Raw genomic sequence first — 27,952 nt, 5'->3', positions numbered from 1 at the left:
GTATGCTTTAATACAAAAAATAAACAGACTTGAAGCCCAGAGGAAAGACTGTAGACTATAGATCATGTGCTAGTCTTATCCTCATTTCAATGTGGCTGGGCTTTGTGCAGCTATATAAAATCTATTTTTTTAAAAAAATCTAATATACTGACAGGATTTCTAAAAACACTTAAAAGAAATATAAAGATTTTACTTTGGTTGACTGAAAACAGTCGAAATTTTGGTTGGACATTACCATCATGTTTCTCTTATCCTCCTCTACACTATATGGACAAAAGAACTGGGCCACCTACACATTACACCTACATGAGCTGCTCAGCCATGGAAAATGGTGCCATGAACCTCCCAGTGCTCAGGTTTTGTGCTGACGTTAATGCTCGAGTAGGTTTCAAGTTCTGGGGTTTTCGAATCAGCAGAAGGCGATGACTTTTACGCACTATGAGCCTCAGAACTCGACCTCCCTGCTCTGTAACTTTATGTGGTCTGCCACTTTGTGTCTGAGTCTCTGTGATTTCCAATAATAATACCACTTTCAGCTGTTGTGGAAAATCTTGGCGTGACAAAATTTCACAAACTGACTTGCTACAATGGCGGCGTCCTATTACTGTAGCATGCTCAAATACAGTGAACGCTTCAGGACTCTTATTGTAAATGTAAACAGTCGCAGCAGATGGCTGCTACTCCTTGACCTTGATTCTGCTGGAGGTTTCTTCCTGTTAAAAAGGAGGTTTTCCTTCCCGCTGTCACCAAGTGCTTGCTTATAGGGAGACTTTTGATTGTTGGGGTTTTCTGTCTATTATTGTGAGGTTGTTACCTTACAATATCAAGCACTTTGAGGCCACTTGGCTCTATATAAATAAAATTGACTGCATAGCTAGATTTTTATACAGCTGTGCCAATGAGACTAAAAACCCCTAGTATAGAATAGAATAGAATAGCCTTTATTGTCATTGTACAGAGTACAACGAAATTGGAGTGCCACTCCCTTGGTGCAAGATTCAATAATAAATATAAATGTAAAATATAAAAAGTACAATAAAACAATCGCAAGTATTCAAACAATAGTAAGTACGATATATACAGGATAGCAGCATTAATATAATGACAGTATGAATAGCAGCATGATATAATGGCAGTGACGGTATGGTATAGCTAAGCAGGTTCAATTGTTTTTGTGCTTATTTACTACGGTGATAGCTCTGGGAAAGAAGCTATCCCTGAATCTGTTTGTCCTGGTTTTATGTGACCTGTACCGTCGGCCTGACGGTAATAGTTTAAACAGTTGATTGCTGGGGTGAGAGTAGTCCTTGATGATATTGCCAGCTCTGCTGAGGTACCGAGAGTTTGCAATGACCTCCAGGCTGGGCAGAGAGCAGCCAGTGATCTTCTGGGCTGTGTTGATGACCCTCTGCAGTACTTTCCTGTCCGCAGCTGAGCACCCTGCACACCATGTTGTTATGCCGTACGTTAGGATGCTCTCTATGGTGGCTCTGTAAAATGTCACCAGCAGCCTCTCCTCCAGGTTGTTCCTCCTGAGCACTCTCAGAAAGTGGAGACGCTGCTGGGCCTTTTTTTTACCACCGCCGTGGTATTTGCAGTCCAGGAGAGGTCATCAGAGATCTGCACGCCCAGAAACCTCATGGAGTGTACCCCCTCCACACAGTTCCCGTGAATGTAAAGTGGGGCCGGGTCTGCTCTGCCCTTCCTGAAGTCCAAGATAAGTTCTTTAGTTTTCGTGGTGTTCAGTTGGAGGTTGTTAACTGAACACCACTCAGTCAGTCTGTTGACCTCATCTCTGTAGTCCGACTCATCCCCCCTTGAGATGAGTCCAACCACTGTGGTGTCATCTGCGAACTTTATGATGGTGTTTGAGAGATGGGTAGGGGAGCAGTCGGATGTGTAGAGCGTAAACAGGAGGGGACTCAAAACACATCCTTGTGGAGACCCGGAGCTGAGTGTGATGGTGCTGGACAGGTGGGGGCCGAGTCTGACAGACTGTGGTCTATTTGTCAGGAAGTCCTTGATCCAGAGGCAGATGGGGGTGGAGAGTCCCAGGTGAGACAGTTTCTGGACCAGGATCTCCGGGATGATATGATTGAATGCTGAGCTGAAGTCCAGAAAGAGCATTCTCACATAGCTTCCTCGGTGCTCCAGGTGACTCAGCGCAGTGTGGAGCGCTATGGTGATAGCGTCCTCGGTGGATCGATTTGTCCTGTAGGCGAATTGGTGGGGGTCCAGAGTGGGAGGCAGACCGGCCCTGATGTGCTGACAGACCAGTCTCTCAAAGCACTTCATCACTACAGGTGTAAGTGCAACAGGCCTGTAGTCATTTGGGCTGACCACAGCTGACTTCTTGGCGATGGGGATGATGGTGGAGGTTTTGAGGCAGGGCGGGAGTATATGTGTTAGGCTTTGTGTAGCAATATACAGCGTGAAAAAAATAAATCTCAACAATGCAGCTTTTCTTTGTTGATTAATGCTGGTGTCTAATGCGTGTAGTCTTTTGTCAGAGTGTGTTTAAGCATTGATAAATACCCTGCTTTTTTTTTTTTTCTTTTCTCCAGTTAGGGACGGAGCATTCGGACAGTGTGAGATTCCTAAAGATCCCCGTTATCCAGACTGCCCCAGTAAGATGGATGTAAGTCTTTATATCTCACTTAAGTCCAAACGCAGAGAGCAATCATCCATTTGTCGTGTTGTGGCGTTTCACCTTGGTGCAAGCCAATATAAATCTGCTCTAATAAGATAAGGGAATGTTTAACCTTCAAGCGACCGAGGTATTTTAGTGTCTAAAGTGAGGTCCTATAGAACACTACAGAGACCTTTTATTTAATGGCTCTATTTAAAGCTATAACACACATATAGATTTCCTCTATGATAGATATTCTAAGATGTTCTACTATAATTATGGTTTACAACCCATTTATGCCAAAAGGAGTTAAGAATACGAATTATAAAAACAAAATGTCTTTGCTTATATAATACTGGGAAAAAAAATACACTTTAAACTTTAAGGTATTTGAAGTTTGTGTGAAATGTATTTTATAGTGTGCTTATATTGTTTTACCAGCAAAATTTATAAAACCTGTGGCTTTGTAATACAATAGCGATCATAATTGATACTTATATGCTTCGTTGTACTTTAAATACTTGTAGATCTTTAATATTTAAAAGATTTTATGATTAAATATACAAAAATATATAAGTTACAATGAGCTGTTTTCATTAACAACCACTTCTTTCCATTTTCTTCACTACAACAGTTTTTGTTAAAGAAAGTGTGGGGGGGGAAATGAAAGGCACAGGAGACCTCAATTAAAAACTCAAAGTAGGAAACATTTTTTATGACTGAAAACATCACAATATGTAAAAAAAAGAAAGAAAAAAAAAAAAGCTATAAAAAACCCCATTTGGCCAAGTGAAGGCTAAAGGCTTCACGTGAAGCCTTTAGAAAAAGTCATTGTGCTTTATGAAAAAACTAAGCTTGTTCAGTATACTGCTGTCGCAACGAAGTGTGCTAGTATAGCTGTGTATCAGACATGTATACAGAGAAAATAGTTATTTGTATGTATTAAGCAGACCTTCATCCATCATCAGTAATATGCCATATGGATGTATTTAATATAGACTATGTGACAAAAGTACTAGACCACCTGGAAGATCTCCTCAGCCAGGAAAATCCATGCCACGAAGCTCCTGGTGTAAATTTTTTGTTCTGACGTTAACGCCAGAAGAAGTTTGGAACGCTGCATTTACTGAGTCGGCAAAAAACGATCTTTGGGACGGAGTTCAGTAACTGCAGCCTACTGTAGAGAACACTGGACGTGAAAAGTTTTGTTGAGTCAGACTTCCAAAACTTTTTTCTTTTTAAGTTAACAGCATCCTAAACTTGTTTCATAACGGGGATCATTAGATTATTTAATCTAAGATTAATTAGACTATCTAGCCAACCATTCTCTTCCTCTCATCCTTATCAGGGTCACGTGGGGGCTGGAGCCCAGCTACCATAGGGCGAGAGGTGGGGTACACCCTGGACAGGTCACCAATCTGACGCAAAGCCAATCAGACTAATTTAACTAAAAAAAAGTGGCATCACGCTGAAGCAGAAATGTGTAGACCCCACTGATAAACGGCAAAAGCCACACTCCCATGGTGATATCCAACATTATGGATTATTTAACCATCAATAACTTTGGAAATTTTTATTATTTTGTATTTACACCTTATCTGATCAGTATGCTTTCGTCTGAACTGGCCTAGTTGACAGAAATGTCTGTATTCCTGTTACGAGATGGTGATTCTTGGCTAAAGTCACAAGTATTTCCACATGTTGTGTTTTTTCTTTATAACATGCTTTTACTCAGGCTTTTGTCTTTTTAGAAAAAACATTTTTGAGGTTGTGGTAATGCAAAAAAATAATAATAACGTGATAATAATGTTGACAAGAGGCCTTCCTCAGTTCAAGGAGAACATGAAGGACAGTTTACAAAAACTGAATTCTGTAACAGCTTCTTTTGTTGGTGGTGTATTGGGCCAGTATGTCTTTAGTATTCAACCCCAACTTTTCTTTCCAGTGGATGCGTGCTCGTTGGACCTCGGACCCTTGCTACGCCTTTTATGGCGTTGACGGCTCTGACTGCTCCTTCCTTATCTACCTGAGTGAGGTGGAGTGGTTCTGCCCCCCACTGGCCTGGAGGAATCAGACCACTACACCTACCTTAAAGCCTCCCCCCAAGAGACAGGTAATATAATATTTTCACATCATTTCTTCCAATTGCTTCTGACCTTCTGGTAGCTGAACAATAACTTGGAACAGAGAGCAAAGTGACAGTGATTTAGGGGCTAAACATTCGCCCACTATGGCCCAGCCATGTACAAGAGCTAGGAGCTTTTCTGCAGAATAAAGGAGAATTCCTGTTGCTGAACTAAGGAATCTTGCTGGGTTGTTTTCACGGCTGTGCATTGATGAAGAAGAACTCAAGAGGGTGGGGGAGTGCAATGTTTTTAAAGTCGAAATTCTCATCGGCAGGTCAAAAAAGGGGCTGATGCTCCACTGAGGAAGCGCATGGTAATCTGCACTCGCATGAAACGCCACCTGTGGTGTCGATCTCAAAGTTATCATAAGCCTGAAATTGGCAAAAATATAAGAAAATATGTGAAATTGGCAAATAAAAAATAATGGTGTGAAATGGTGAGTAGTGAGTGCTTCGATGTTCGAGGATTCAGTGGCCATATTTGTTGATAAGTTCCCCGCGGAGGAGAATAAGCAGCTGTAAATTATCGCTTAAACGGTGCTAGGTGTCGCTCCCAGTTTTCACTGCTGTTTGCTTTCCTGCCTCATTTGATTTTTATTTTCGGCATCAACACGCGATGCGCTGAGCTTAGAATCACTCTGCTAGGTCTACCCATCCGTTCGCCCCCGTCCTCTCCCCCGTGTCTCTCCCCAGAGTAATGCACTGCCAGCATGATGGGCCCTGACGTGAAGTCTTTCTGCAGCTCTGCCTTCTGCTGTAATTGCCAGCCGGTACTCACTGGGAATACTCCCAATGTGTCCCTTCAGTGCTCTGCATCTTGTTTTGCTGTACACAAGTTGCTCTTGAGAGCAATAATCCACCTGTATTGAGAGAAGACGGTGCAGCTCTATGTATTTTTTATTCTTTTATAGTATATGTGTGTTAGGGAGAGACAGTTTGGGTTTGTGGTTATCAGCTTATTCTCTTCTAAGTTCTTTCAGCTCTTCCATGCAGTCTCTCCTTCGATTAACGATCCCATACTGGTTATGCCTTATAATGCAGTGATTAGAGTGGGTGAAAGAGGAAAATCTGGGAATCTCTCATGTGTCCTATCCAAGGAGTCTACCTCAGGCTAACAGTGGATAACAAGACACTGCACACTGTCTGTCACCTATAGATTTTAAACTACATTCAATGAAAACCGCTTTATTTGTTAAGAAAAAACAGCCATCATAATGTTTTTCTAATATCTCTCACCCGTTCATCTCAATACCAGCATAATCCCTATTTTCTGGTGTAAAATTCAGTAAGGAATTATTACAACAAAAGAATGAAATTAATTATTGGCTCATGAAAAGCCACATCTAATTTTCCTTACATTTCCGATACCTTTCCTCTCCTGTCATCCAGGCTGTTTTTCAGTCTGACATCGGGGCTCTGATGGAGCAGGTGGGCACCGGGAAGGAATCTTTGAGCTTCATGAAGAGACGCATACGCAGGCTGGCAGCACAGTGGGCCTCTGCTGCTCGGCGGCTGGATGACAAGCTTCGCAACCACTGGAAAGAGCAAAAAAGGGTGAATATGAGAGATTTTCACACGCAAATGCTTCTGCGCACACTGGAGGAAAAGTGTGCGCAGAAGGAGAAGGAGTCCGTGATGCGGTTTCCTCTTTTCAAAGTGTTGTGACAGCAACATACCGCAGATGAGTGCTCTGAATAAAAGCGTTTATCTACAGTTTTTTCCCTCGTTATTTTTTTTTTTTCCTGTCTTCTAAGTCTGGAAACGTATTCCTCAGTTTCTAATTTGATGTAAATCCATCTGGTTCGGCACTGAGGGGGAAAAAAAACCTCTCAGCACAGAATGTTTCTACTCTAACAAACTTGCCCACACACCAGACCAAGTTACCAACAACCGTGACACTCAGATGAACTTTTATGTTCTTCTTAATCTTTGCCTGCTTGGTGTTAATTACACTATGCTGAGGTACAGACATGAACAGATGCTGACTCAGAGTAACCACTGAGAGGCTTTCATGCACTTTCACCTCTGACAGCTGCATTTCCACCAAGTATCAAGAGATGTCCAGTGAAAAAGCACCGGCATGAGTGCATGGCGTATTTTGGCGAGAATTTAGATTGTACATTTGGGAATAAAAAGTAAATGTTCAATGCCTGTCGCAAAGATTGATGTTAATTATGGCATAAAATAACAATGTGTCATGCAGAACACCCACAAGATACAGCCATGGCAGATTTCCCCACCTCTAGACTTTTATCTGAATTGCTGTGGTGTTAGCCGTTTCACATCTTGATGACGCATTGATTAGCAGTGTTGAAACTTCTGTTGCTGCCTCTGGGGTGCCAGCAGTCTGCTTTGCCTTCGGCTGCTCATATGTTTTTGGGTTCAGAACACAGGAGTAAAAAAACCCACCAAAACAAAAACCCCACTGTTTTTAAACCACTACAACCAGTGGCTGAAAATTCACTGTAGCCTAATGCAAAAGCACACTTTTTAAAATATTAGCTGTTTGTTCTGTTCTTAATTGTTTTAATTGAATGAATTTTGTCTGATGCCAATCTGACCACAAAAATAGTAAAGTAATGCCAATTCCATACCATAATCTGTATATCAAAGATGGACTGCATACAGGATAAATCAAGCCTTAAAACTACTTTTTTCTCCAGACGCCACCAGATGGCAATAGCTTTGGTTGCAAAAAGTCTTGCATCCCATAGCAGTCACACTTTTCTACTGAGTTTAAGAACTCATTTTGTTTTATATTGAACAAAAAATTCAGTCCTTTTTCAGAAATCTTGAGGCCTTTACACACTGGCTCCGTAAAATCTGTAAAAATCTGTGCAAATATTTTGTGAGTTAAAAATATTTTTCGGACTCAAACATGAAATTCTCCCTGCTGTCGCCTGCTCGTGAGAATCGGATGAACCCAGAATCCCAGTTTCTTCCTTTTCTTGTTTAGAAACATCATGACCAGTTCATCATTGCTTGATGCCAACTTAATTTTTTTTGTCCATAGGGCATATTTTGAGGACGTATTTTCCGCAAAAATGCAAGTGTGTTGAGTTTGGATCTGAAAAATCTAAACTTTTTTGCAAAGGGCCTGAATTCAATGGTCTTTAGTGATACTGTGTTTCAAAATAGATGATTATCTGTGGTATAGCTAATAACTATAGTCTCATCTCGAGGCTACAGGACTTTAGAAACCTGCGGGTGACATCACAGTAGCTATGTCCATCTTATCCAATTGCTGCTTTTGCAAAGTCTCAGTTTTGGCCCATTTTGTTTTTTGCAGCAAGGGGTGACAGTGTTTAGATGAAGGTGTACTGCTAAATTCTCTCCTATTAAGTAAAGCTTGGTTAGAAAGGTACTTGCATAGATTGTAGGGGTGCATTACACAGATCCATTCTAACTAGTGCTAAGTGGTATTCTAATGAAATAACTTCTCTCACCAAAAATAGACCATGGCCTTCTTGCACAGGCTCTAAGGAAACATGGTTGAAACAATGACATCATCTCCCTGGTCAAAACTGGTCAGTGAATCGTAAACAGACCGATACTGACATTGTTTCCACATGGAACACAGGTCCAGTCACATCTTATTATTGTAATGAAGTAATTAAATGTCTGAACTAATTTGGTTTGAACATAAATATAGTCATATGTGATTATAGCCATACAATTACACATCCTCTCCATGTACCGTATGGTAAGTTATTTGCCATGCATGTTTGTGTGGAGCATCTTATTAAGAAGCTACAGCGTCATTATATGTGCCTTGCTTCTCATTATGCTGCTACTGTAGTCCAGATCTCAGTTTCATAAGCTATTTTTACTGAGATGGATGTAGGCCGTTCTCCCAAGACTGAACGAAATCCAGAATTGCTGAATTCTGTCTTTTGTAAATGAACTCACATTATCTTGGCATTATATTATGCGTGTGTATTTGTGTTGCTCTCATCAGCCAGTTTTCAACTGAATAAATCAAATTTCTCTCTATTAATAGGATTGTGCTCTTTCCAAATGCCAGCTTCTTTTTCCCCCACTGGGAAAAGAGAGCTTTGTTTACTGTAATGGTCTGTGTGACAGTAATAGTTACTGTCCATTAACCAGACCCTGCAAGCTTGGCTTCCTTTGCTGAAACACTGAGAGCTGTTGAGCAAACAGAAATGCACGGATTTGTGTGAAAGAGAGATCTTTATAGAGTGTATCGGGCCAGCGTGTCCAGTTTTCTGATGCCTTTACTGTTTCACTGTACTCTGAGCTTTTAGTGTTTGAGTGAAAAACTTGTCCTCACCTCCTACTTTATCGTTCAGTAGGTATGACTCGGCATTCATGTGATACTTTAGTAAGTCATGAGTAACTGCTGGTGAGTCTTTTGTGTTTGTTTATAGTCTAACTAGAAGCAAAAATCTTGATTTAAATAGAAAGGGTAAGGAAATGTATGCATTGCAATTGCATGCTCTTTTAGGTTGTGGGAACTGAAATCTGTTCTGAGTCATTCTTTGACAAGAAGTTAGAAATCGTGTCTGATATTTTTGGTTTGTTGATAGAATTAATCTGTTCAAATACAATTAATCTGCCTCTGAGTGGACTGGACACAGAATCATCTTCAGATAAAACAATAACATCAGCATCCTGTCAGAACAGATGGTCACACTGGACTAGAGGCTAACCTGCCATACTACCACAAGTAACATTAGCTTTGAGTCTGAATTCTCTTTCTTATCTAACTTGACTTGACACGTGAATTCATGTCAACCACTCACCTTTTGTTTGATTGTTTAATCCAATTCTACTTTATCCTAAACCAAAGTCCTTGTAAAAGCTAGTGATGCCACTTGACAGTAAACTAGTAGTGCCTCTGGGCATGGTGAATAACTGTCAACATGGATAAAATAAGATAAAAAAATATATATATATAAATATAAATATAAATATATAAATATAAAAATATGTATGTGTGTGTGTGTGTGTGTGTGTGTGTGTGTGTGTGTGTGTGTGTGTGTGTGTGTGTGTGTGTGTGGTCATCATGATGGTGCGGACTTTGCATGTCGTGTTTATGTTTGTGCAAGTTCCCTCTGGGTATTGCAGCTCCCTCCCACAGTCCAGTTCAGTTAATTGGCAATTCAAGATTTGCCATGAGTGTGATTGACTGTGTTTCTGTCTTAGCCTTCTGATAGACTAGTGATATGTCCAGGGTGTACCCCATGTCTCTCCCACAGTCAGCTAGGATAGGCTCCAGCCCTCCTGCAACCCTGACTTGGATAAATCAGGAAAAACAAACAGATTGATAGCTTTTTCTAGATAAACTTTACAGTTTTACCAGTTTAATCTAATAAAAAAAAAAAACCTTCTCCAGAGTAAAGTTTTAAATCAATTTTTTTTAACTTACACATTATACATTTACCACCATCATCACTGTTATGGAAAACTCCCACAAATTTCAATTCAGAAGTGAAAATGCTTTGCTGTTTCTTCTGGATGCTCGGTAAGAGATCAGCAGCCCGATCACAGTGTTTGTGCCCACACACTGTTTTTGATCACCTCTGAATGTGATGCTTCAGTCTAGACCAAACCATTCCTCTCTTCAAAAGCATTATCATAAGCGAAGCCCTATCTATTAAAAAAAAATAAAAGGATTTATAATATTTTTTCAAAGGATCCATTCTTCTTTTTGTTATTGTTGAACATATGCTGATAATCACTATGTCCTGTTTATGTACTTGGTTATTTTATTCTTTCAATGTTTGTGCAAATTATAAAATTAACCCCCCCCTACACCACCCACCCCTGCCCTTACACCAAATTGAGATCTTTTGTTTGTTTGGTTTTTTATTCCCTACCACAATTCGCACTGTCGTTGCGGCAGTGATTTCACATCTGATATGTGTGGCTCATATGTGGGCACAGCTCTGCATGCTAAACAGTTTCAAGGCTCAAGCTGTTTTGTGTTAGCAGTGTAGGAGACAATAAAGGAATCTGCGAACTGAAACAAAGCAATGCTTGCAATGTGTAAATTTACTTAGCTAGCATATGTGTGATCTACTGTGAATCTTTTTTTTTTTTTTTTTTTTTTTAAAGGGTTTTTAAAACACGTGTGATGGAGAAATAAAAAAGAAAAGTATATACTGCCATCTGTTGAAAATATTTAATAGCCTGTGAAAGCTATGCTTCCTGGTAAACAGTTTTAAAAGTCGTGCATCGTTGTGCATATTAATTATCCTCGCACAGGTCAGTTTTTATCTCGGCTTCATGCAGAGTTGAATGAATTGGTTCCCTAGTGTGGAAACGCAGCCAGCCTGCTTTTTCTTTCCTTTTTTCCTCATTCATTACATATTCAGTATTTAAAATGTAACCTCACTGATCCATGCCTAATATCTGGATACATTTATATGTGAAATTTTAAAATACCTAGGAAAATTGCTCTCACAATTGCTTTCAGTTATTCCCCATGCAGTGCTGGAGATTGTCTGAATAGCAAAAGTTGAAATTGATGGGGCCAAAAAAAAAAAAATCTCCAGTTCCCTACTGTAACAGAACTGAAACACTGCACGCATTGCATTAAAAAAACATTGTGCTGTGGTGCACTCAACTCCATTCCTCTCTTGCCTTGACTCTTCTCCTCTACCTTCTGCATTCAGATTCTCGTCCACGTGGGTTTTCTGACAGAGGAGTCTGGAGATGTCTTCAGTCCCAAGGTGCTGAAGGGAGGTCCTTTAGGCGAGATGGTGCAATGGGCCGACATTCTCACAGCCCTCCACGTGCTGGGACACAACCTCAAGATCTCGTTTTCTCTCAAGGAGCTGCATGGGTAAGTTAATATAAACCTTGCATTTAACACACAATAAAAATCTTATGTGAGGGTATCTGTGCTGGAGTCATCTGCTCTTTCGTAAAAGCAACAAAACAACAAAAAAAGTGAATGAAAATGCTTTGTTGTTCATTCTAGATGCTCTGTGAGCCATCGGCAGCCCGATCCCAGTGCTGTTGCCCACACACTGTTTTCGATCACCTTTGGCCACACACAGATAAGCTATCTCCTCCTGCTGCAGAGTGCTGTTTCAGCCTGAGGGCTTGACAGCATCTCTACAGCTTGTGCACCTCCTTCCTGGCGCAGCTCACTGACTCCTGAGTGATAACGGTCTCGTCACTCGCTGCACAGACATAAGGGCCTATGACAGAGGACATACAGACGTGTACACACAGCGTGTCTCGCAGTCAGGCTGGTGAACTGGTTTTATCTAAAAGCAACACTATTGATTGCCACGGCGATGAGGTGTAGTATGGAGAGTTCAGAAAGCAGACATGTCCAGTCCTGCCTGCTTGAACATTTACTCAGTGGCGTGGTGTTTTAGAGCTGCCCGGGCTTCACAGTGGCTGCTCAGGAAAATGACTGTGTACAAGTCTGGATTTGCTATTACTTCTTCTTCTTCTTTTTTTGGTGTGTGTTAACAGTGCAGTGGCTTGATGCCAGAGCAGACAGCCTGATGATGATATGCACTGGTTATCGAGCCATTGTTGTATGGAAGAGGCAACAGCACTGATGAGTTAGTGCAGACCTTTCATCATAAATTTCAGGCTGTGAAGAAAAGCCACTTTGAAAATACTAGGGAGATCAGTGAGGTGGGAAAGCCGCTGTGGGAATGTGTCTGCTTTCCATGCCATTATTTACCCCACTAATTGGTGTCATGGCAGCTTGAATCACCGCAGTCTCGTCTCCATTGGGAGCAGCATCAGAAATGTTTTGAAAATTGCATGAGTCCTGCAAGAGACTCACAAAGAGACATTAGCAAGGGTTAGGGACGATTCTTTCAAACAGCTCATATTTTGTGCGTCCAGTGTGTGCTTATATTTGAGTTTCTTTCTTCTTTTTTTTTAAACTTTTACCATTTCAGTAATCAGCAAATGAAATGGTCAGTCATTGAGAAAAGATAATGGAGAACTGAAATTAGCGCTTCTTGGACGCAACTCCCCAAAATATGGCAATTTTTAGATCTCCCTCTCCATTTCCACAGCCTTTAAAATTTGGCCATGACAGACGCCGAACATCCATCAATCCCTTTCTGTGACGATTAATGAACAGAAAAGGAGAACATTTCTCTCAATCCCTGTACTTTTACTCTCCCACACGCTATTAAATTGACAGATCGTTATGTGGGTTGCGCTCCCACAGATTCCCTCAGGCATGGATCTATTTACATTTCCTACTCTCCTCTTTTCCACCCAAAGAGCTTAATATCACTGCGTGGCCTGCTGTGGTGCTTATGTGGACAGGCCTGTTGCATATGTTCAGCACTCTCTCTGATAGGCATAATAGCCATATTAGGAATTCCGTTACAGTGGGAAGCCCGCTTTTGGTTTGTATCACACAACTGATTAGCAACATCCGTGCTCTCTGGTGGCTTCATTGTGTGGCGACTTTGGCTGGCATCTTCCATTTACTGGCCTGCTCAGACAAATCAATTATCCTCCCATGGTACATTTTTAGGCAGACGCTTGTTTACTTTCCCTGCAGATGCTCCATTGTGGTCTTTTTCTTTTGTGCTGAAAGATGCACTGATCACTCCTTCTTAAGAGTAGATGCTGAATTAATAAATAGAATAATTACAGTTTATATATATCTTTTTTTATCTGTTGTTTTTTATTATTGACTACCTGGAAATTATAACTTTGAAAACCTGCTTCTGTAATGATAAGTATTCTGTCTCTTAATGTTTATCCAAGAAGATGGGAGAACAACAGATGGCATAGGCATTCATAATTATCATCTAGACTTTGTTAGGTGGCAGGGGTGCGTATCATCCTAATGATATTTTTACCTAGGTCTCTTGGCAGTACAAGAAAGCCTTTTCCAGTGTGGCACCATCAGCACTTCCTGTTAGTGTGACTGAAACATCTCAAATATCAGATGGTTTATGTGAACTTTTGTACCTATCCTTTCACAGCTTTGACAGTCACAAAGCTGGGGTGGCTGTAGCTCAGGTGGCAGAGCAGGTCAGCCACTAATCCAAAGGTCGGTGGTTCGATCCCAGGCTGCCTCCTGGCTGCATGCCAAATATCCTTGGGCAAGATGCTAACCCCATGTTTGCCTACTGGTGGTGGTCAGAGGGCCCGGTGGCGCCTGTGTCCGGCAGCCTCGCCTCTGTCAGTGCGCCCCAGGGCAGCTGTGGCTACAATGTAGCTTGCTATCGCCAGTGTGTGAATGTGTGGGTGAATGACTGAATGTAGTGTAAAGCGCTTTGGGGTCCTTAAGGACTAGAAAAGTGCTATACAAATGCAAATGCAGGCCACTTTTCATGTGTAGTTTTGAGTCAATGTTAGCAGGTTGCTCTTAGTGCTAATTGGTAAATTTTCAAAACAATTTTGTCACCATCCGAATGTTAGCATGCTAATGTTACCATTTAGCTAACATTAGCCATTTAACCAATTTAGAAACATCTGTTAGCCTAGCATGCTAGTCTTTCGAAGGAAGTTGGAGTAGCCACAGAGTACACAAACACACATGTATACAAAGACATAAGAGAAAGTTTGGCAGTATAAGGAGTCAGTTTTAAGATAAGATCTAAAGCAGCGGTCCCCAACCCCCGGGCCTCGGACCGGTACCGGTCCGTGATTCATTAGGTACTGGGCCGCGAGAGTTGAGGCTCAGGTGTGAAATGTATGGTTTTCAGGGTTTTTATTGGTTTTCAGTTATTTTGTTATCATTTTTATCGTTAACTCGGTTTTCCTGGGTCTTTTCACGTGTGTTATGAATAAATCTTCTTTTTTTCGGTACCGGTACTAGTTTTATTTTGTTGTGTTTATCCGCGACACCTTAAATGCCGGTCCGTGAAAATATTGTCGGGCATAAACCGGTCCATGGCGCAAAGAAAGGTTGGGGACCGCTGCTCTAAAGCACTTTGGGTAAACTTAAATATGCTACAGGCTACAAATAAAAGGTCCTGTTTTTTTCAGTGGGCATGTTTGAGGTATGTATTTTTCTATTTCCAAAAAATAATTTAGCATGCCTAAGTGAGCTCAATTTAGTATCAGTCTGATACCGATAGCAACACTGGTATCAATACTATTGATACTTGGCTCCATACTCCCATTTCTACTACAGATTTCACGGGTCAACCACACAAACACAAATATCTGCTAATTAGGATGCAAAAACTAATAATAATGTCAGCTGTTAGCACAATTAAACACAAAGCAAGCCTTATCAGATGGTGGCATTAAAAATGCTCTAAAAGGCAACATCAAAAAAGGTTATCTCGTCCAGTTCAGCAGAGAGATAGCAGTTTAGTCTGCACCCAAAGCACATTGAGGTAAAAACAGTCCACATGATAGAAATGAAATACATATTGAACTTTACTCATTTCTTTATAGTAAATGCAGAATCACATGCTGGAAGTGGTGAAATATAAAAATGTGGAGATTAATTCAAGACATCAGCCTTGATGCAGGAGGTTGTCTCATGAAAAGATGAGCAAAAGGCGTATCCATTTAAAAGGAGACAACTATTACTAAAAGAACAAGAGAAGAAATGCAGTCTCTGTCACTCTTCCTCCCCGGATTTGCTCTAATTGAGGTGGAGGCTGAAGTGGCCTTGACATGATTTCTGTCTGTAACATCGGCGCTTGTCGTGCACAGAGGGGAGGGCCCTACAGTAGCTTGGAAAGGCGCAAAGACAGCTGTCTCTTCTGCTTGGGGATCTCCCCTCATCTCCTCCCAGAGCGACACAGGTAATTAGCCTGCAACAGAGCATGGTGTCTAGGCACCTGAGGAGCTAGGAAACACAGGAGGGAAAGGGGGGAAAAAAAACAGGGGAAACAACTACACACTGTCAGGTATAGAAATTTCTGTCAGCAGAGTGGAGAGGTAATGTAAGCAGACAAAGCAGTGTTGTCATCCAGAGATAATCTGAAGAAAACCAATATTTCAGTGTGCTTTTTCAAAGAGACTCCCTGTCCTCCACCCACAGGATATACACCTCAGCTACAGCTACTGCCACACATCTCCTGTGACGATTCCCGACACACTCTCTGTCCATCTCTTTCTGAAACAGTGTTGTTTGTTTGTTTTCTCAGGCTCCCCTGCTTATGCCAAGCATAGCCATTTCTAGATCAATTATGTCTAATCTGGATCTGTAGTGCACTTGACAGAGCCCATTAACACAACTGCCAGGTAATTTCACCCTGTTCCTGGCTGCAAACATGAAGACGTGCCTGAATTGTGTGATCGCTAACCCTTTGAAATTATTTAACAAATGTCAAATTCAGGGTCAAATGTGTCTGTAATCCAGCAGCCTACCCCGAAAACGTGAATTAATGGCAGACGTGAGCGGGCATTCAGAAGTGTAAAATAAGAAAGTTGAAATCAAAGCGTTTTTGTCTCCGAAGCTCCGGCAAAGACCCCCTCCTCCTGTTACACTGCAGTCTCAGGTTGTGCCTCTCCATAAGTGCTGATGCACTCTCACCCAGCAGCTTTCTGATTGATGTTTCTACGGTTTAGGATCAAAGGCAATACAGCAGTATTGTTAAAAATAGCCCGAGTAGACATCAGTGAGATAGCATCATAATGATTTGTCTTCGGTACAGGAAGGGAAATTAAAATAGCTCTTTTCCCCCCCTCAATGTCTGGCAACCATAGTGAGATATTTCTTCATTTAGATTATGACAGAACTTTCAGGTTTTTAAGGTTCCCGTTTTGGTTTTGGGGGGTTTTCATGCATTTGTGCTTACAAAAGCTATGGCTGAAGGGTTTTTGTCCCAAACTCTTTGGGGCTTAAAGGTGAACTGCTTAGAATTTGGCTTAGTCATTTCACACGGCACATTTTTGGTCATAACCTATAAATGTATATGATATTTGAACTTATATCTTATGCAGCGATTGTCAAACATAAGGCCCGTGGGCCAGAATCGGCCTGCCAAAGACTCCAATCTGGCCCACTGGAAATTGTGAAGGATGGCATCGAATTGTGACTTCTAAATGTATTTTCATAAGTTTTACAGCTTGTCCTCCTGATAAAGTCCCACACGGCCATCCATACTGCACTAAAGTAACTAAGTGATAGATAAACATTGAAATGTTTTTTTTTCTCTTTTTTTAATAGTTTGTCCACAATAAAAATAAGAACATTTTCTATGAATTAACAAAAACCTCCAGCTACCAGAACTTTTTCTGTAATTTTATTAATCTACTTCAGGCATATTTCCTCAATGTAGTAAAGCAGCATGTCTTTATTAGGTAGAAAAAACTCGGACGTACTGTTAAAATTGCACCTCAGTGTAAAATGAATTTGACAACCCTGATCTAATGGGATGAAATGAATAACTGATGGCAACTGATGCGGACAAGGTTAAAAATCAGTGCAACCTGCGGAGAAACGGAGGCTTAGAAACCCGAGCTGTTAATTCTCGTTACATATTTTCACTGAATTTTTTAAAGGCCAAACCAGATTTGAACAGATTTTCCCACAGATTTTTATGTCTCTAGACATCCATGGCTGTTATCATTTTTGCAGCACGAGGACACTTTCAAGAAGAATACGTTCGCTTGTGATTTTGACAGCTCAAAGTACGCCAAGAATAAAAAGTGTGGGTTTAAAAAAAAAAAAAAAAAAAAAAAAAAAAATTAAAAATGGGGAGAAACCACAAGTGAGCTGCAGGATTTGGACTCAGCTGTTTTTTATTATTGATATTTTCCCCAGAAAAAAACAACAACAGATGTTTAACAGTTTTATTTTTGCAGACTAGGATAGAAAGTCATATTTATACATTCACACAGCTGTTCAACATGAATATGAGGAAAGTGTTTATTATGTGCTGTGACAGCCGCCATATTTTCATTAGCCGTTTGAACATGAAGTTTGACTCAGACAGTGCACATCAAAGTGGCACATCAGCTGTTTATGATCATAACAGAAACAACATCTGAGTATTTGTCTCCTCCTCCTGCCTCAAGTGGTTGATTAGCATGCCAGACCCCATTCCCCTCTGCCAGGCCAGCTTTACAGAGAGAGTGGCCCATGTCATTCCCCTCACACTGTGAGCCCTCTTCCCAGCTGCCCTGCAGCCCTTGGCAACCTCCTCGCTCGCAGGCTCGGCTCCTCATATGTGTCTGAAAATCTGCCTCAGCCAATTCCCCTCCCTGCTGGACATATGCACCCTTTAAGAAGTAGCACAATGTGACTGTGAAGTCTCTTTCCCTCGTTTGTTTCTCTGGCTCTCTTCCTTTCCCCAAACTGTTGATTTGTTATGGTGCCAGTGGCCAGCTGTGCAACAGAGAAATTGTGCCCAGTGGTGGTTGTCAAGAGGAGTAAATTTATGCAAGTCTTGCACCTTTGTTCTTCACTTTGCAGTGTTCCTTTTATGCCGTCCTTATCTCACAGCTTATTCGTGCTCTATGAAAGCTGAGTGCCCCATTAAAACCCAAATCTTCTTTGCAGTGCAGCTCAAATGCATTGTGCGTGTGCAAAACAATGTATGCAGAGATTATTTTATCTTATTTTTAAATGATATTATCCTTCTTATAATTATAAGTTGTCCAGATGTGATCTACATCTTTGTGCATATTCCTTCATTATGAAGAATGTGGCATGCAATTTTCTATAACTGCAACTGCATTTGAAGAATACTTCTATATTAGGAAGGCGTCACTGAGCATGCTCATGGATGTACCGCCTGCTTATGAGGTGGAAACAAGATTGTGTTAAACAAAATCTTGTTTTATGTTGTGTATGTTTGATAGTGGAGCTGTATATGATAGACCGCGGCTGCACAGACAGCACTTAGGGGGAATTCATCGGTGGCTTCGGTCTTTTCATGGGATTTGCTGCTAATCATGAAAAAAGATAAAACTAATGCCAGCCTTATCCTCTAATCTTGTGTATGAGGGAGATGGAGAGAGTTGTTTGTGTACTAATGCGCGTACTGTATGCGAGTTACAGTATGTTTGCACTCTCATTTCCGCACTCCTAGGCCGTTAATGCACTTAAATCCCTCTACTCTTCTCTTAAAGTTTCCCTGGATTTGCATATATCCAATTAAACCTCTGAACAGCAGCGGCATTAGTGGATGTATGAGGAGCAGACTCACATACAGCTCTGCACTCAGTCACTGTAATACATCTGCTCTCACATTAATGCATGTCAGCATTACACTATGAGAGCCCATACAGGCCATAATTCATACTGAAACTCCTGCAGTGAAATCTAAGAGACGTACTCATGCAAAGTACCGGTGAGTGAAACCGCACGAAGCAGCGTGCAAATCTGTGGCTCAGTATGTGTGTATGTAGTAGCTGTTAAATAGCGTAAAAATTAATGTCACGGTTTTAAGTCATGCTAGGAGCACGGTCCTGTGACAGCAGTGTTGTTTAATTGACTAGTTGCACACCACGTTTACCTCAGAGTGAAATATTTTGATTGTTGGCCTTTTTTTTGGAATTTGATACTCATTTTCATGCTCTAGTGCATGTTCACTATTCACTAGATAAAAGATGGAAAATGGCCTGTATTTGTATAGCGCTTTACTAGTCCCTAAGGACCCCAAAGCGCTTTACACATCCAGTCATCCACCCATTCACACACGCAATCACGGCAAGCTACATTGTAGCCACAGCCACCCTGGGGCGCACTGACAGAGGCGAGGCTGCCGGACACTGGCGCCACTGGGCCCTCTGACCACCACCAGTAGGCAACGGGTGAAGTGTCTTGCCCAAGAACACAACGACCGAGACTGTCCAAGCCGGGGCTCGAACCGGCAACCTTCCGATTACAAGGCGAACTCCCAACTCTTGAGCCACAATCGATGGAGTGAGCCACCGTTTCAGGCGAGCCTCAAGCTGTTGTGTTTTGTGTTTTGGCTGTCACCATGTTGAAACCAGGCGTGACGGTAAATCTAACTGAGACCTTTAAAGAATCTGTACACGCACACAGTTGAAGCTGTACACCCATTTTTACCATGATGTACTCAGATTTTTGATACTAAAGGGGATTATAATATACAAAATGAGGTGGAAACTAGGATCTAAGTCCATAAACTCATCAGAAAAGCTTTTTCTAAGGTCATAGATCAAAGGAGCCAAAAGCTTGTACTCCATATGATTGAACTATTGTTCGCAACCTGCTGGCCGTCAGAAAGAATGCAGGTACAAGGCTCTCCAGCGCTGGCTTCCCTTTTCAGACTCAGAAGCTTATGTACAGTTTTAACGTACAGTCAAATAGCTCTGATAGCATGACTGTAAATTTTTAGTTATTTTTGGTTATGATAGTTTACGCCATTAATGTGCACAGTAGAAATACTTAGTAGAAATCTCGTTTTTACCTCTTAACAGTGCTGATCTTAGAACAGCTATTAAGTTTTGAGTAGCAGTGCAGATTTTTCTTAATAAATATTTGAGTCTTCAGATTAAAAATAAATAAATTTTAGAAACACAATACAGTAGAAATACAATATTAAAAAAATATACACTTCATGACCACATAGATTCAAATAAGAATGATACAAAATTCACTGTTATGGAGAAATGTTGAGGAAAACGTCCCATACATTTATATGGAGTTTATTAGTTTTACAGTATTCTAATCTACTTAATGTCTTAAGTCTAACAAATAATGTAGATTCACAGCTCAGGAAGTGACTCGTTTAACTTCAGTTAAGTTCCTTTGTGTTTACCTCCAAAAGTTTAATCTGTTCATCTGGACGTAGCGTTTTTTGTGGGAGAAACGTTTCGTCACTCATCCAAGTGACTTCTTCAGTCTCCCAGAATGCATCAGAATGCATCAAGACGTTCCTTTGTGTTTAGTTCCACTGCAGTCTGTAAAGGTCCACTTTTGGGAATGTTGACATCAGTCGAGGCTTTTGATCACACCTTGAAATGTTCCTTAAATAAACAGTCACATCTGCTTCTAATTATGATGATATACAAAGTCTGAAATGCTCTACTTTTTATTTTGATTACACCTAATGCTATAATAATGGTCCACTCTTGCTAAAGCAAGAATGTACTGTATGTATGTGTACGGAGATGCCTCAGGAAGAAATTGAGGTCATTAGTTTCTCATATACATATGATCTTATACATACAGCCCTATAGAAATGCATTAATGTTTAGATTTGTGGTACCAGAGAAAAATGCAGAAAAACATTTGTGTTTTGTTTTTTTTGTTTTTTTCTTTCTTCTCTTTTCTTTTTCTTTCTTTTTTTTTTTTTTTTTTAAATTACTTGAATTTCCATCTAAGCCACACTGAAGGTCAGACATGAACTAACAGATTGTGTTCATGTCTTTACTGAACACATTATGACTCATAGTGCAGGGAAAATTTTCCATTCATTTCAGTTTGTTTATATAGCGCCAAATGACGACAACAACAGTTGTCTCAAGGAACTTTATATTGTTAGGTAAAGCAATGATGCAGAGAAATGAGGAGAAATCCATGCAGTAGAACCTCACTACACTCGAACATTTCCTGTAGCCGTTTAAGAAACATGAAGATGAATTTTGGTTCATTCCTTGTCCAAAAGTCCAAGCAATCTCTTTTAAAAAAGGGTCAACATGGTCAGATACCTACACTGGTAGGAAGTGATGAAATGAAGTCTGACACCGAACAGACAAGCAGCTCAAACAACCAGCATCGCAGGCAGACGAGTTGCTACGGATCTTCATGAGTGAACCTGTGAACAAGCTTTATGTTGTTATTGTCATTGTGTGTTAGTCATGTTTACAGACATCATCCTCAGCTCTCTCTTGGCTTTCATGAATCTGTGAAATGCCTCACAATCTATTTAGTATCTGAAAAGTTTACTTTATTGTACATTTGTTGCCTGATTATGGTTTTGGTGGATTCTGTCCACCGGGCTGCATACTTCAATTGAAGGAGTATAGAGTGAAAACACAGCTTTAGTGAAACAGCCTTTTGTTTGTGTAAGCACAGACTTGCTTGGGTGTGTATCATCGACTGATGAAACTGCAGTTTAAGTATCGCTGGCTGACCCTTTCCTGCTCATTATTCCCGTCCACTGTTGAGGAACCAGCTGCCACGCTGGTTTCCACAAGGCTGCCGTGCTGACTAAATATGTTCTCTGTCCAAAGAAAGATCGATGGCTCTTGTTTTGCAGGTATTTGTGTGTATGTGTATGCTGCGTTGTGCATTATTTGCTTCTGAGCCAGGTAGTAAAAGAATGGTGAAATGTAAGGTCATGGATTTGACTCCAACTGCTAACAATTTTTTTTTTCTCTCAAAGAAATGCTTAAAACTTGTTTCACCAGACCGGTCAGCCTTTTATTGGTACTTCAGTGTTTTTTAGTGCCATTTTAATCACACATGATCTTTAGAAATAGATTTTCATTGCTTTTGTTCACTTTGATGACAGGCATCATGTAGGAAGAAAGAGCTTTGAGATGCTTATTATTGTTCAAATCTTAAAGATTGCATTTTGTGTGTTTGCCATTGACCTTAGGTGGGCTTTAAATTAAAGGGTTTTTATTCATTGGTCTTCACATACACATGCATTTCACTACTTCTGAGAAAATGTTTTGTTTAGTGCCGTCATATTGAGTTGTACAGAAGTAATTTATTGACTGACTGACAGGGGCGACTGCTTGCTCTGGTGTTTCCAATTTTCTTTTGATGGCACATAAAAGGCTAGTGGGTTTCTAACCTGCATCTATGTTCTTTTCATCTGTTGAGATTGCATTTGGAGCCAGAAGGCGCATACCAGTATGAAGACCAGAGAAATGATTGTGCCAGGAAAGAGTTCATCTTGGCGAACCACAGCAAAGGGAATCATGTATAAAACATAAACTGTCCTGCATCAACAACAGTTCTCTGGAAGTGATGATTATGCTGGAGTTTATCCCAGCTGCCATAGGGCGGTCAGACAGACAACCATTCACACCTCTGGGCCATTTTAGAATGACCAGTTAACTTAACCCCACTAACTGCATGTCTTTGGGAGTCTGAGTACCCGGAGAGAACCCACACAGACACGGGGAGAACATACATGAATGAATATTTTACTTACTTACTGAAAGGGAGACAGGCGCCCCCTTTAACAACTATCCTCAAAGGATGACTAAATGTCACCATTGCATCACAGAGCTATTTAACCAAATAATGACTTAAATTTCTTTTAACATTTATCTGTTGCAAAACAGCAAAAGGAGCTACTTGAGGTTGTTCGCGCTTCTGATTAGGATGCCTCCTAAACGCTTTCAAAGATTTTTTTTTTTTTTTTTTTTTTGGCATGTCCCACTGGGAGGATGCCCCAGAGCGATCCCAGGACACACTGTCTCTTGGCTAGCTTGGGAACAACTTGGTGATTGGATGGATGACTGAAAGAGGTGGCAAGGGTGAGAGAAATCTGTGATTCTGTGCTTCTTCCCTGCAATCTGAATAGATGGATTAGTGCTGCAGGACTGAGCATTTAAAATGTCTGTGTATAAAATAGACAAGTTTTTGTCTCATTATGCTTTGTTCTCAAATATATCTGTCAAAAGTAATCAAGAAAAATCTGCTCTCACTGGACTGTAACAAATATAAAGCTGAACAGGATTATTGATGAATTCAAGAGACAAATGTGTCAAAACTTGATCTGATTACATTTGTAAGGTGAATGGTTAGTTTTATTCTATTGTACCATTTCATTTTAAAAGATATATATTTAGGTGTGTGTCTGTCTGTCTGTCTGTCTGTCTGTCTGTCTGTCTAGTCTGAATATAGAATGCATACCCGAGTATCTTTTATACCAGAGTTTATTCTCTCAGCAAACTGCCTTCAGATGGTTTCATGTCACATTATCTTGACAGGCAGTGAGCTCTCTTTAGTATACAGATGATTTTACAAATCTTCACATCCAATTACACTTTGTCTTTTTTTTCTTCCGCGCTGTTTTGTGCTGTGGCGTCGGTCTTCAGAACTGCCGAAGTTTGACGAAATGGATCTTTCCTTTTGTAATGAAAATAGGCGCGCTTAATTGCTTTTTTTCTCGAACAAAGTGCAACCTTGATCCCAGCTGAAAGCCGGGTGCTCTGAAGTTAGATAGCACTTTGTGATAGCAGACACCAAATTTACATCTTCTGTCTTTCCTTTTCCAAAAGGCTCTTTTGTAATTGCCATTCTCCGATTTGATTTAAGCCTGATTTTTGTGTTTTATTTATTTATATTCAGGCAGCAGATTTTTCATATCAAGGCTGATCAAGCTGCAGAATAGCAGAATGACAGGCATCTTAATGTGGTGCAGACATTTAAAATTACAGACAGAAGGTGTGCACGTTAAGGTAAAAGATCTGAAGCCCCTCATCATCATGAGTATGGCAGATTGCACATGCGTAATGCAACCACCCCGTCATAGGTGTCGAATGAATGTGGTGTTTGCTTTGGGTAATATGTGTGCTTTGGTGTGTGAGCTGGAACAAGCCTGCAGACAAACTGGGTGGCTCCCCACTGCGAGACGTTGCTCCCTGGTAGTGCTAAATTCTTTGTTGTATGCTTGAATAGCTGCGCCGTCTCACTGAGAGCGCTGACATGCTTCACGACGTGATTGGGCTCTTTCATTCACTCTCTCTTCCTCTCACTCATGCACACATCTTTGTCATCTTATAAGCTCTAAGTTTCCTCTGCAGGAATATTACTGGAGCTGCAGTGCTTTCTGGGAGCCGGCTTCTTATTATTTTTTGATTAGTTTAGTTAGCAAGGATACTTTAACACAAAGGAGAATTTCAGAGAACTGAAAGGAAAAAAAATACATCACGGGAAAACATAATGAAAGAAGGCAATATTGGAAAACATCAGCAGAAGAACTGCTGCGGTTAGCTACAGGACAGTGTTGGTGAAATGTCCAAGACTTTGTTATTTGTGCCTCATGGTTTTTTAATTTGTTTGGCTCAGTGTGATGATGAAAGCCCACCTGACCTGTGTGCAGGTTTTTGGGTGTACCTCCAGGAAGAGGAAGCTGCCCACTGACGGGACCTCTGCCCTTTGACCTCATCTACACAGACTACCATGGTTTGCAGCAAATGAAGCAGCTCATGGGTCTTTCACTGAGGAAGCACAAGTCAGTTCTTTATGCTTTATTTTTCTGTGTCTATCAAAATATTAATTTGTTTATTTACCAAGATCTGAGGGCAGGCGGGTGGGTGGGGGGTCTCCTGTTGGTTAACAGAAATTTAAACACCGATCAAGGAGCCCCGGGTTCACTCCCTACAGTGGGGGAAATAATTATTTGATCCCCTGCTGAAATTGTAAGTTTGCTCACTTTCAAAGAAATGAACAGTCTCTAATTTTTATGATAGTTTTCATTCAAGGACAGAGACGGGATATCAATGAAAAATCCAGTGAAAGCTAATTACATAAAAGTTATACACCAACACGGGCAAGACCAAAGACCTGTCAGAGGGTGTCAGGGCTGGAATGAGCTACAAGACCATCAGGAAGAAGCTTGGTGAGAAAATGACAACTAGTGCGATTATTTGGAAATGTGGAAAAAACCCAAAATGTTCATCAATCACCCTCGGCCTGGGTGTACATACATAATCTTGCTTCTTGTGGTGATGATGATCATTTGAAAGGTGGTGGATAAGCCCAAAACTGGAGGAGCTGTTATTGATCCAAAGGCAGTTGGGACCACAGTCACCAACGTTGGTAACAAACTACGCTGTAATGGACTGAAATCTTACATCATGCACATGGTTCCCCTGCTAAAGAAGGCACATCAACAGGCCCACCTTAAGTTTGGGAGTGAATTAAATTACTTAGACTTGGGAGAAAGTGCTGTGGTCAGATGAAACCAAAATCAAGCTTGTTGGCATCAACTCGATCTGCCGTGAAGAGAAATGCAGAGTATGGCTCAAAGAACACCATCCCCACAATCAAACATGGAGGTGGAAACTGGCTTTGGGGCTGTTTTTCTGCTAAGAGTACAGGATAACTTCACTGTATTGAGAGGCCAAAATAAGATGGAAAAGTTTGGATGAGAACCTCCTCCCATCAGCCACAACACAGAAGACAGAACAATGACCCAACAAAGGAGTGTCTAAAGAAGAAGCACATTAAGGTCGTGGAGTGGTCTAGCCAGTCTCCAGACCTAAATCCATTAGAAAATCTGTGGAGGGAGCTAAAGCTTTGAGTTGCCAAGCAACAGCAAAGAAATCTAAGAGATTTAGAGAGCTTCTGTAAAGAGGAGCGGACCAAAATCCCTCCTGAGATGGTTACAAACCTGGTGAGAAACGTTTTTACCACTGTGCTGGCCAACAAGGGTTTCTTCACCAAGTCCTAAGTTATGTTATGTTTGGGGATCAAATACTTATTTAAATTACATGCAAATCAATGTATACCTTTTATGTAATGTTCATTTTTTTCTGAATTTTTTGATATTCTGCCTTTCTCCATTAAAATCAAACTGCCATAAAATTAGAGACTGTCCAAATTCAGCAGAGCATCAAAGGACAGTAAATGCAGTTGGCAAAGTTTTTGTCCTTGTCTTCCAGCTTTGCAGCGCTGAAGCAGTCATGGTATACAAGTGAATCCTCAATTTTTAAACCAAACAGGCGATTAAAAAAAACAGCTTTCAATGCAAATTGCAAATTTCGTCACAAAATTGATTAATGAAAAAGGAAACAAAAACAAAACACTCAAGCTATAGTCGTATGTAAATGATGACAATCATCATTTTACTCTGAATGCATAAGAGGACAAGGGTATTGTATTTATGAAATAAGTGGGTAGCACCCAGACACATTTCACAGCAATGAATGTTGATTCTGCTGCATTTTGAGAATTCTCAAATCAAAAGCCTACGCTGATTCCAGTCAGCATCAGTTCAAGGTCGGCTGATCGACCAATAGTCCTCTCCTGACAAAGTGACAGGCCAATACTTTGATTGCCTCTCCAGCCCTGACACTGATTAGAGATGCAAGCTATTGATAAAACGTCTCCAATTTCATTACATCGAACTGCTTCTTCCACTTCCCAGTGTGAATATTTACACCGAATAAAGTGCTGATGAGTAATTCTCTCCTCTTTAGCTTGTCATTGTTAGCTAAATGTTCTATTTTAGTTTGATCTTAGAGGACAATAATTATTTTGTTTTTCTGTTGATGCAGTCAAAGCGGTGTAATGTTTATCCACTCACTGCTGCTTTGACATTATCAGAGAGAACCTGAAGCATTTTCTAGTCAAAGCCCTGCACATGGGAAAAAAAGCCTCGCCCTAAAATTTATTTCTTCAGATTCTGGCCAGGATGGACCAATACCATATCATGATCTGTTACAGCAGCGTGTCCTGTGGTGGCTGTAAAACGAGTCTATTATTTAAGCTCCTATTGTCTCACCTTGTCTCATCTCTGCTTATTGGGGGTGATGGCTGGGGACGTGGACATCTATCACTACTGACAGCTTTACAAACCAAGACTCTGACACCCAGACTGTGTTAGAGTACTCAGACTAGCTCCCATAACTCAAAATTAGATTTTTTTTCCTTCATGTTTCTCTAGACTCAATCTCACTGTATGCACATGTGCTGTTCTGGCAAAGTACAAAAGGCTAAATGTATTGTTTTTCACTCAGCTAGAGGAGACAAATAAATGCAAGAGACAGCTTTGTTCTAATTTAGGCTAATTGTATCTCTTATTTTGTCCCAGATGCCACATAAGAGTGATTGATACCTTTGGTACAGAGCCTGCCTACAACCATGAGGAGTATGCAACTCTGCATGGCTACAGGACGAACTGGGGTTACTGGAACCTTCATGGCCAGCAGTACATGACCATGTTCCGTATGTGGGCTGCTTATTTCTCTATGATCTTTGTTCTCACTGAGATTGAGAATCTAAAGTCAACGTCTGCTTGAATTTACAGATGCTTTAAGTTGTTTTGATGCACATATGTGTGTGATATATACACTCATGAACCCTTTATTAGATACACCTGTTCAACTTGTTGTTACCGCAAAATAGTTAATCAACCAATCACATGGCAGTTTACAGAGAATAGTCCAAAAAAGAGAAAATATCCAGTAGTCCTCCGGGGCAAAATATCTTGTTGATGCCAGAAGTTAGAATAGAATGACTAGATTGCTATGAGCTAATAGGGAGGCAACAGTAACTTAAGTAACCCCTTGTTACACCCAAGGTATATACAACAGCATCTCTGAATTCACAAATCATCAAACCTTGGACATGGGCCCACATAAGATGCCCCTCCTGTCAGCTAAGAACA

The 27,952-nt window shown here is 40.7% G+C and overlaps 1 protein-coding gene across 5 annotated transcripts in view; it reads left to right on the top strand.

The window, feature by feature from the left end:
- LOC120717839 (alpha-1,6-mannosylglycoprotein 6-beta-N-acetylglucosaminyltransferase B-like) overlaps positions 1-27,952 on the top strand; it is a 68,522-nt gene that overhangs the window by 22,802 nt on the left and 17,768 nt on the right. For all 5 annotated transcript variants that reach the window (XM_040006101.1, XM_040006102.1, XM_040006104.1 and 2 more), the window contains 6 exons: positions 2,565-2,638; positions 4,575-4,742; positions 6,144-6,308; positions 11,393-11,562; positions 24,662-24,793; positions 27,377-27,510. In XM_040006101.1, coding sequence (XP_039862035.1) covers positions 2,565-2,638; positions 4,575-4,742; positions 6,144-6,308; positions 11,393-11,562; positions 24,662-24,793; positions 27,377-27,510 — 843 coding nt within the window. The remainder of the gene's footprint in view (positions 1-2,564; positions 2,639-4,574; positions 4,743-6,143; positions 6,309-11,392; positions 11,563-24,661; positions 24,794-27,376; positions 27,511-27,952) is intronic.

The sequence above is a fragment of the Simochromis diagramma genome, unplaced genomic scaffold (genome assembly GCF_900408965.1).
Source record: "Simochromis diagramma unplaced genomic scaffold, fSimDia1.1 OVJJ01000510.1, whole genome shotgun sequence".
Lineage (NCBI taxonomy): Eukaryota > Metazoa > Chordata > Actinopteri > Cichliformes > Cichlidae > Simochromis > Simochromis diagramma.
The sequence above is the reverse complement of the archived record's forward strand: the minus strand, read 5'-3'. Positions and strand labels throughout refer to the sequence as shown.